This window comes from Salvelinus fontinalis, chromosome 11, assembly GCF_029448725.1.
Source record: "Salvelinus fontinalis isolate EN_2023a chromosome 11, ASM2944872v1, whole genome shotgun sequence".
In the NCBI taxonomy this organism is placed as follows: Eukaryota; Metazoa; Chordata; class Actinopteri; order Salmoniformes; family Salmonidae; genus Salvelinus; species Salvelinus fontinalis.
The window spans coordinates 24,427,788-24,438,834 of record NC_074675.1 but is presented as its reverse complement, the minus strand read 5'-3'; the positions used below and the strand labels follow the sequence as shown (position 1 = coordinate 24,438,834).

Here is an 11,047-nt window from a genome sequence, read left to right as displayed (position 1 = left end):
GGATCTGTTCAGAAGGACTTTCGCGGTAAATTACTAATGGGATAGCCTGCTCAAACCTGTTACAGACGTGTTACGTCACTTCAGAACCACCAGGAGGAGCCTTTAAGGCAAAAATAATACCATCAAAATATGTGTCGTATTAGTAGGCCTAATTTTTTATTTAACTAGGCAAGTCAGTTAAGAACAAACTATTATTTACAATTACGGCCTAGGAACAGCGAGTTATTGCCTTGTTCAGGGGCAGAACGACAGATTTTTACCTCGTCAGCTCGGGGATTCGATCAAGCAATCGTTACTGGCCCAACGCTCTAACCACTAGGCTACCTGTCACCCCTAATATAATTAGGTTTAATATAATTAGTAGACTTAATATGTGTAGAATTAGTAGGCCTACTAGATTTTCCAGGTGTTGACACTGAAGATCATATTAATGTACAAGGCGGTAGTAAATTATGAATGAAGACGAGTCTAAACAAACAATACTTTTTGGTATACTTATATCATTTATTTACATCTTTAATAATCTGAAACATACTGTAACAAATTAACATCAAAGTCAACAGTGCACCAAACACCGGTCATTGAATCCTCCACAAAAACGTTCACAATTTTGAAATGTGTCATTTTATTTTCAAACTATTACTAAACCAAATCAAAGCTAATAGTCTGTTCCCATGTAATTACATTGTAATATACTTTGCATACATTAACCATTATCTTATCAAAAACATATATGAGGATATTATCCATTCATGCATATAAGGCATGCAATACTATGTTTTGATATACCTGCGATAGACAGGTTAATTAGATTTAGATCAAAGTTTATTTTGCCACTGTGGGACATACTATGGGCCAGGGAGGATGCAGGATTGAGCAGCCCAGTAGCTGTGTACAGATCTATGATCATTAACTTATCACAGTTCGCTTGCCAAGGGAATTCTGGGAAACCAGTACAGTCAGTAATATTACGGCTGAGTATTACCTTGTTTTAACACTGTTGTAATACCAAGAAAGCACCTACTATCTATTTATCATTTTGTGTCCGACCCAAACTATGATAGCCCATAGTCAGTGTCCCAGTTCAGCAGTGAAAGTTTGTTATTTATAAACACTTCCCCTTCCATGAGAGTAGCTCTATAAAATCAGAAATATAGAATTATCTTGTCAGTAATGTTTTAGTGCAAAGACAGTTCAACAATACACATAAGCAATTCGTTTTACCGAAAGGGTATTTAGAATTATTTCCCTACAAAAACAAAATATATAGTTAAAAATAAGTTAACAGACTTTTAAAGATTTGTTTTGAACACGTTGAAAGACAGGCGCATATATACCTGAATGCACATATAGACTCCAGTCCAACCACACACACAAAACAACAAAAACACCATCAAATATTATTAAATAAAAATGGATAATCGATTCCATTTGTGAGGTGAAGTGTGTAAACGGAAATCAAGACGTTCTGTTGACATGTCTCTCTACGTTGGCAAGTCAAGAGGGCGGTGTTATAAGGACCTCTTTGGATCCAGACAAAAGCCCTCTAGAACACAGGCCACTTGTCTGGCTATAGAACCACTTTGATTCATGGTCTCGGACATCATTCTGTTGCTGTCTATTAATAAAGTCCCTGCCCCCTATCCTCCATTCTGTCTAGTTCTGGGAAACCAGTCAAAGCAAAGCAAGCCAGAGAGCTAGAGATAACAAAGCTCAGGACTCCCAGAGGACTTGAGTTTCCAAAGTCCTGCTTTGAGCTGGAATGGGCCTATCACGCTGACACACTGACTATTTTACCTGATGTGTAACTAAAGCCTATGGTCTGAACCCGCTTTCCCACTGAACCAGCTATGAACAGTAATACAAAATTTATCTCCTGTAGTTTCCAACAAATAGGTTGTAATTATTTGACCATTTTTATTTTGTATATCTTTTTTCTATTATTTTCACTTTTTATGTCAATCGTTCAATGAGGTAGGTAATCCAGATTATGGCTATTTGTTCAAACATGACACATTTAGGGAAAGGCACTCCCTGTAGGATTGCTATTTTTGCCACTATTATTTACAGTATTGCGATGTGACTCTGGCTATGGAGAATGAATGGTATAAAGTTTGTAATGTAATGCCAATGGATAAATCTGTGATACTGTATGTTAATCACAGGTATATCTGAGATGTATTTGGAGATGCGTAAGGCATGTGGATTTCTATGGCTACGTCCCTTGACTCAAGCCAACGCTTACAGATGTCTCACAAATCATATATGTTTTCATTTTTTTGGTCAACTGCCTCAGGTGTCACAACAGTCTAGTATTTAGCACAGCAATGGAAATGTGTTACAGCTCAGCTCCACATAAAAATAATCATTTACTGACAGAACTTGGAATGTTCCGTATGCATTAAGGATCAATGTACTTTTATGAAGTCCAACACCATTATAACTTCAACTCCAAATAATGTCAATGCTACATTACCTTCATACAGAAACGAGTCGTGTTCAAAACCTAGAGGCTGTCATTGTACAAAGACAAGAGTAGAAAGGGATATATTGTAAAAGGGATGTAGCCAACAAAAGCCAACATACAAGGTATATTCAGTTTTGTTACCAAACAGTTTCCAAGAATATGTTTTAATACCTTAATAAGATAAATGGGGCAAAATTAAGCGGGCTAAATAGATCATGGAAAGATAAAGGGGGCTAAATAAAAACATTTTACAATTTTATTCAGTTTTGTACTGAAGTACTTGACGAATTTTACAGAGACGGTGGTGCCAACGAGGAAGTGTATGTCTGCCATAATAACAATGTTTGAGAATGAACTTAAGCTAATTTAATCTTGTTGCCTACTGACACCTTATATCACTCTGTAATACTACTCAAACCAAAAAGCTGATATGACGCTTTAGTATCTTGTTAAGAATAAAACAATTACCGTAATAAAATACATATATTGAGAAGCATTATTACTCAATAAGATGTACCATTATCATAAAAGTCCCTACCGATGGGCCTGATAGCCTGAGTGCTGGAACTTCACGTTGACCTTTGTACCCTAGGCTAATCATGGTCACGTTGCCAATTTGACCTGAGGTGACCCCGGGGCCTCTTACTCGAGTGGCTGATACTTTTACAGCCGTGGTGAAACTGAAGACGACACGTGGAGTGAGGTCAGGAGTAGGTGAACTCCTCTTATCAAAACTCTGAGAGAGGCTGTTAGAGAATGGGCTGAGGTGGTTAGAGGTTAAGAAATACTATACCAAGGTTACTGTTGGAAGAAGTCTCTTACCACAGAGCCGTTTAGGTTTTTCCTGATGAGTGTATTTGAACTATTTCACAGTATAATCTAAAGCTTAAGACAATCATACAAGCTTAGGAAATATAGATGAAATACAGCTATATAAATATATATACAAACATATCCATCATTTCCGCTCAGAGATGTTTCACTCTGAGAGGATGTTAGTTAGCTTCCTTGCGCGGAAATCAACAGAGTTTGTCAGGAGTTTTTAAGACATTTTGTATAGCTATGAGCTTTTTGACAGTCAGAGTCGCTACAGAAAGCTGCAGAGATTATAAATGCATCTTAATGAGTTGATTTCCAAACGAAGCATGCCCACTGAGTGGTGCTCTTTCTTGGGATGCGTTTACTGCAGGGAGGACCGTTTGTGGTGCATGGCCCTCCTCTTCTTCACAACAAAGAATTCTGTGGATGACCAGCAGAGAGAGAGAACAGGTGTTAGTTCCCAGTCCCAGTAATGTAAGGGAAATAATATTTGCATCCCAAATGGCACCCTGTTCCCTGTATAGTGCACAAATTTTGACCAGGGCCCATAGGGTTAAAAGTAGTGCACTAGATATAGAGGAGAGGGTGGAAAATGGGACACACAACAAGGCTTTGTAACTGGGAAACTGTTTGGGAAAATGGCATAGGTAACAGTGTTGTTGTAAGGCCTGAAATACAGTGCTTTTACAAGCACACTGAGATATTCACTGCTGTCACTCAAGGGTTATTAACAGGTTAACAGGTTAATAACAGGTTCATATGAAGTTCAAAACAACCTCTAAACTTCTATTATCTCTCTTTAAATGAAGACCTCAGGGCTTGTGGGTGTAATAATAATAATAAAAAATATACAAATGTATTTATTATTAATTTATTATCATTTTAATGATAGTCAAGTTAAACCTTTGGACTCCAACATTGTATAGGCTACTAATTATCTATTGCCTTTTTTCGTATGGTTTTTGTACCAAGCCCAATAGAAGGAAAATAGGGGGGAAAGTGCAGCACCTCTCCCGTTCATTGACACTGACCTGTAATGGCGGCTTGTCTCCGTTTGACTGCTCCTGCCTTCTGGCTGGCCACCATGTTCTCCGGCCTCTGGATCCTATAGCTCTCCCTGGTGGTCACCTCCAGGTACTCCTCTCCATAGCTGGACGACCCTGGATACGATGCCGGCGCCAGCTTGACATTCTCGCTCTCTGCCCTCCGCCCGGCGATGCCAATCACCGGCTTCTTTACCACACAGCTGTGGTAGAACGCCGGCACATCCTGGCACTTCATCTCCTCCCACTCCACGCGGGCGCCGTTGGTGGCCGGCCGGCCGGTGTTGAAGTCAAAGTCCCAGCGCTTGTTGGCCAACTCCACGCTCATACACAGGTGCCTCTGGAAGTCCTGTTGCAGCTGCTCGTGGTCCACAGGCCCAAACAGGTTCCTCCTCACCGGGCCCTGGGCCCTCCGCTTCAGCGCCTCCATACTCCCACAGACCAGCATGGCCCCATCAGATGATAATGATGATGCCATCTCAATGTCCCTGAGAGAAAAGGAGAGGGTTAAAGGTCAGGTCTCTGTTTTTCTATGAGGTGTGGCCCAGGTCACTACTGGTGTGGCCTAGGTTTAGACACACACACACACTCATACCAACACACACTAAACACACAGAACACCTGTTCTGTTCAGCGTTTGCCCTTTCGGGGCATCGTTGAATTTTATGTGATCAAACACACATGCCCTACCTCCCTCAAACTCAACTCTGGACCTTAAAGCCAGTTCCACTGCATTTTCCCCCTCTAATCAGGGATTGATATAGACCTGGGACACCAGGTGTGTGCAATTAATTATCAGGTAGAACAGAAAACCAGCAGGCTCCGGACCTTGTAGGCTAAGAGTTGAGTACCCTTGCCCCACCTAACCCACTTGGTCTCTTAGCATATGGTTAATTACTCACACACCAAATAAATCTCCAAAATCCATAGAATCAGAATAGAAGAACACCTGACGTATGTAAAAACTGAACCTGCTCCACCTGCTCTGGTCTCTGCTCTGGCTGCCAGAGGTGAGAGGTCAGGAGGAAAGGTCACATGGTGCGGCCCGGGAAACTATGGAGAATGTTTCACCTCATGTGAGAATGTTTTATGTGCTCTTCTAGTCACCCCATGTAATTACAGGGATACATTCGGAACTTCAGGAATGTTACACGTTTTTGTCATTTACGAGTTACAACCGTCCAATACTAGTGTTTTAAATGAACACGTTCTTATTTTTAGTGACACGCAAACATTCTACACACCAAGGAAACCTAGACTTCTCAAGAGTAGGAGTGCTGATCTAGGATCAGTTTAGCCTTTTAGATCATAAGGAATATGATTATATGGACAGGTCCTAGATCAGCACTCCTACTCTGAGAATCTTTGTGAATGCAGGCCCTGATCAGCTTTTTTATTAATAGGTTCAAAATCACATAATTCCCCACAGCAATTCAAAAAAAAAATCTATAGCAAGTAAACCATTATACAGCATAGGCCTACATTACAACTTCCAGTCTAGAAAATAGTCTAGAAAATATTCATTCATATCCAATAGATCACATGTAACAGTCTGAATTGTTTTAATAAATACCTGTTAGGTTGGTCAGATTTTCCTTGCTGAGTCTATCCCTGGTCTATAATGAGAACTTCCCTTCCCTGGCCTTTCTTATCAAAGTTAGAAACATCTAGATCTTTTTTTCTTATTATTTTGCCTCCTTGAAATACAGTTTTACCCGCCAGAGTGTATCAGTCAGTTACCCACTATCAGCATCAGTGAATGGGAAGGAAGCACACTAAAAAAGGTGTGCCACACAGGCAGTGAATCATTTCTGCGCCTTTGCTTATCTAAAAAATCGTTACTCGGTGGGATTGAGCAAACTTTTTACAGCGTCTGGGATGCAACTACGTCTGCATTAAAATGCCAGCCCCCTCATACAAAGAAACACTCTTGTGTAACAGAAACCATTATTCCACATTGTGTACATGAGGTTTTATGCATCAGATGGACAACCTTTTCAGACGTTCATCTATGAAGAAAACGCATAGAAACAGCCAAATTGAAATGATAAAACGCATACCAAAAAAATTATAATAAATGTATGAATCAAACGGGTAAAATAAGATTTTTTAGGATGTTGTACTTTGAGAGACGCATACACTATGCTGGGTTGCTTGGATGACTCAACTGCTGGGTTGCTTGGGTGACTCAACTGCTGGGTTGCTTGGTTGACTCAACTGCTGGGTTGCTTGGATGACTCAACTGCTGGGTTGCTTGGTTGACTCAACTGCTGGGTTGCTTGGCTGACTCAACTGCTGGGTTGCTTGGTTGACTCAACTGCTGGGTTGCTTGGTTGACTCAACTGCTGGGTTGCTTGGTTGACTCAACTGCTGGGTTGCTTGGATGACTCAACTGCTGGGTTACAGGCACTCGGTCACTTAGTTGGGTTGTTTTCTTTAAAAATATCAAGGTTGGGTTGTTGATGCTGGGTTATTGATGCCGAGTTAACCTTTTCTCAATAGGGGGTGCTGTTTTCACTTTGTAAAATTTCGTTCCCAAATTAAACTGCCTCGTACTCAATTCTTGCTCGTACAATATGCATATCATTATTACTATTGGATAGAAAACACTCTCTAGTTTCTAAAACCGTTTGAATTATATCTGTGAGTAAAACAAAACTCAAGTTGGAGCAAACTTCCTGTCAGGAAGTGAAAAATCTGAAATCAGGCAGTCTGTTCTAGGGTCAGTTTATTAATTTGCATGTATTCTATTGGTCGACATGCACTGCATAGGCCTTCCCCTAGATGTCAGCAAGCAGTGCGAATTGGAATGGAGTTGCTAGGCAGATCTGAGGCGATATAAATGGTCTTGGTACGTGGGGCACACTCTTTTCAACATTCGCCATGACGCAAGACAGACCTCAGGATGGCGTTCTGGAAAGCTCTCGTTATAGGCCCTAGATATATCCGGCTCTGATTTTATTCGATATAGGTGTTAAGAACGTCATAATGTAGTAATTTTAAACCGAGTTATATCATTTTATATCAGTATATTGCGATTTTCGGAATTTTCTTAGTGCTGCGTTATAGTGAGTTGGGCACGTCTTCGCCACATGGCTAATGTTTACTGCTAATTCCAAAGTTGAAGGCGACAATCTACAACCGAGCAACGATTCTTCTGGACAAAGGACAACTTGCCCAAGATTCTGATGAAAGCTCATCAAAAAGTAAGAACTATTTATGATGTTAATTCGTTGTTCTGTTGAAAAATGTAAAACTTCTATACCGCCATTAATTTCGGTGTGGTCTCGCTTTAAAGCACGCTGTATGTCGTAGTAACGTTAATTTAAAAAATCTAACACAGCGGTTGCATTAAGAACTAATGTATCTTTCATTTGCTGTCCAACCTGTATTTTTTAGTCAAGTTTATGATTAGTTATTGATTAGATTAGGTGCCTCTCCCAAGATTTCTCCCGACATTTTGTTGGCAGCTTGGCTACTATTCTCATTGTATAACCACGATTTGTGCCGCTAAATATGCACATTTTCGAACAAACTCTATATGTATTGTGTAATATGATGTTATTGGACTGTCATCTGAAGAAGTTTGAGAAGGTTAGGTTAGTTTATTCATTATCGCTATTGTTGGCTTGAATCAATGCTGTTGTGTGGTTGGCTATTGTAGTAAGCTATTATAATGCTATATTGTGTTTTCGCTGTAAAACACTTAAAAAATCTGAAATATTGGCTGGATTCACAAGATCTTTGTCTTTCATTTGCTGTACGCTGTGTGTTTTCCAATAATGTTTTATGATGAGTATTTAGGTAATTCACGTTGGTCTCTGTAGTTATTCTAGTTGCTTTGGTGAGAGTTGTGATGATGGCTGCAATGTAAAACTATGATTTATACCTGAAATATGCACATTTTTCTATAAAACGTATGCTATACAATAAATATGTTATCAGACTGTCATCTGATGAAGTTGTTTCTTTGTTAGTGACTATTTATATCTTTATTTGGTCGAAATTGTGATAGCTACCTATGCAGGAAAAAAATGGTGGGAAAAAAAAGTTGTGTCTTTTGCTATCGTGGTTAGCTAATAGAAATACATATTGTGTCTTCCCTGTAAAACATTTTAAAAATCAGAAATGATGGCTGGATTCACAAGATGTGTATCTTTCATCTGGTGTCTTGGACTTATGATTTAATGATATTTAGATGCTAGTATTTACTTGTGGCGCTATGCTAGGCTATGCTAGTCAGCTTTTTTACTGATGAGGGTGCTCCCGGATCCGGGATTGTGACCAAGTAGAAGTTAAGACCGAGCGGGTTAGATCAGAAGACTGGAAGCATAGCTTTAGTAGGGACCTAGATTTCAGACACTTGGTGACCCGTGAGAGTAAATGTCATTCCGGTTCATCTGTTCTGTTGTATTGTTATTAGGAGTGTGAACGTTAACATGTTTAAATGAAATTGGGATCTTTAACGTTAAGGAAAATCCCTAAATTAAAAACAAAGAATTCAGCATGTGTTCTGTTCAATATTTACCCAGTGCTGGGGTACCAAATAACACAAATTGGGTTGTTTTTAACCCAGCATTTTTTTGAGTGTAAGAATCTTAAGGAGAACAGGGGCGAGAGCCAGGGAATTGATGAGGTGGAGGTCGACTCAATTGAGCATTGCGCAATGGCCTGTCAACTGTTTTAAAACAAATGTACAGACTTAAACTGGGAGTTTTTACATTATATTCGTTGCTCTCTAGCTATAGATATTGAATATATTATACAGTAGGACTAGTAGGATATAGGTTAGGCCTACTATGCCAAAGATGCCTATTCTCTACATTGCGTTCATGACGCAGTTTGATAAAATTCTTAGCCTGTTCCATGAAGAAGAAAAAAAGTTACGTAAAATCCTTTGATTAAAATAAGTCTTCTTTCCAATAACATATTTTCATGAAAATAAAAATATTATTCTAAACGAATATAAACTGCCATTCCCTCAACAGCAACAGCTCAACTCCTTGGAGTGAAAGTTGTTTGCGACGAAAAAGTGGGCGCGGTAACTAGATCATTTACAACTCTCTGGAATCCCCAGACCCACACAAACATTCTCAATCTCCGATCATAATTGTGCCCAACTTCTCCAAATAGGCGATAAGAGGAGAAAAACGTTGAAACTCTACCACAATTTAAGAGTACAGCACTCGATATCATTGCCAGATGTTAAAATAGATTCAAAGTAACCTTATTTTGAACATAACACAGAAGAAGTATAAATCACAGATGACGCAGTTACATTCGCATACTACATGAGATGTTGGTCAATGAGATGCAACAGAAAAAATACACATTGACAATAAAAACCCGAACAGCACAGATGTGCCTATGGTTTTACTCTGCAAAGTCTGAATAAGAATAATGCAAAACTTCTCAAATGTTGCCAATGTGACTTATCTTACCATCAGTGTCCAATGATGCACTCAAATCTGAAATAATGTTGCGAATTCCTGACGTTGTGGGTCAAAATTGACGCGCCTCACCGAAGTATAGACTGATGCTCTTCACTGTCCACGGTAAACTAATATCACACTAATATCACCCAGTTATTGCGCTCTCTTGTCCCCTTATGTGACTTGTTTGTTCCTAGAAGGCAATGGGACGTCCTACCGCCACAGAAGATGTAATCACGTGATAATCACCGCTGAAGACTTAATCACGTCATAATCATCATAACAATCGGGGTTTTGGAGCTGGACCATTGAGCTGGACAATGCCCAAGGAAAACACCTTTATATAAATCAGTGATTCAATCAATTTCATCCAATGACACAAAGAGTTGGTATAAGTGCGCATCCTGGCATTGCATTCTTAATTAAATACACTCTTTGGAAAAAAAGGTGCTATCTAAACCCGAAAAGGGTTCTTCGATGGTCCCCATATGAGAACCCTTTGAATAACCCTTTTGGGTTCCATGTAGAACCCTTTCCACAGAGAGTTCTACCTGGAACCCAAAAGGGTTATCCTTTGGGGCCAGCCAACGAACCGTTATCGAACACTTTCTTCAAGACTGTAGGCTAATGTAAAATCTGGCATGCAATAAAAATCATCTTGGTATAGACTACTTTTTTTAAATCAACCAACACATTTTCTATGAGTTTTTCAATATATTTCCTACCTCGTTTTCATTATAAGAACGTTTTGATGTTCGGTTGTAAGATTCGAACTGCGCGCAAAGATTTGTTGCACTGTGCCAGAGTTCTCCTCTCTAGGTAAAATATATTGGACCCATTTACCCAGCTCTTTTGAATGTGACACATTCTTATGTTGGCATTGCGTCACGTTCTGCCTTGGCTCCGTTCCAAGACCACAAGTCACGTTGAATTTCAACGTGAGCTAGTCAACCCTCTACTCCATTTTGTATTTTTTTCTCCCGCAGTTTAGCCTACGTTTCATTTAGGTACAGTCATCTCCCGCTCAAAAAGTTCTCAATGGGACAGACTAGGCACACAATGTTTTTTTGTTGCTTTGTGCCATTTTCAAAAAGTTTGACTCATAGTTGATATTACTATTTAGGACATGTTACATATCAAGCATAAGGTTCATGTTGGTCTATTATGTTAGTCAAGTTAGTCTATTTTAATCTATTGCGCTATCTGTTAGTATTAGTCTGAATTAACATGACTTACTTATTCTAACTAACATTAATTACAATGTTAGTGTAAATAAACAAAAATTT

General features: G+C 39.3%; 1 protein-coding gene across 2 annotated transcripts; it reads right to left on the bottom strand.

Annotated features, from left to right (window-relative positions):
- Window positions 1–480: 480 nt before the first annotated feature.
- On the bottom strand, window positions 481–10,639 carry LOC129865350 (cyclin-dependent kinase inhibitor 1C-like). Of its 2 annotated transcripts, none has more exons than XM_055938068.1 (3): window positions 10,487–10,639; window positions 4,318–4,817; window positions 481–3,706 (listed from the first exon to the last, which is right to left on the bottom strand). In XM_055938068.1, the coding sequence occupies exons 1-3, from the start codon at window positions 10,495–10,497 to the stop codon at window positions 3,648–3,650; spliced, it is 570 nt and encodes a 189-aa protein (XP_055794043.1). In that variant the 5' UTR covers window positions 10,498–10,639; the 3' UTR covers window positions 481–3,647. The 2 variants fall into 2 exon arrangements, with proteins under 2 accessions (XP_055794043.1, XP_055794042.1); XM_055938067.1 differs by lacking the exon at window positions 10,487–10,639 and adding an exon at window positions 9,771–10,478.
- Between the last annotated feature and the right edge of the window lie 408 nt (window positions 10,640–11,047).

Bases quoted from the DNA above. Each gene is read 5' to 3' on its own strand.
- LOC129865350 (XM_055938068.1), bottom strand. The intron at 3,707-4,317 runs GTCAGTGTCAAT...GGTCATCCACAG, and splicing joins GAGACAAGCCGCCATTACAG to AATTCTTTGTTGTGAAGAAG.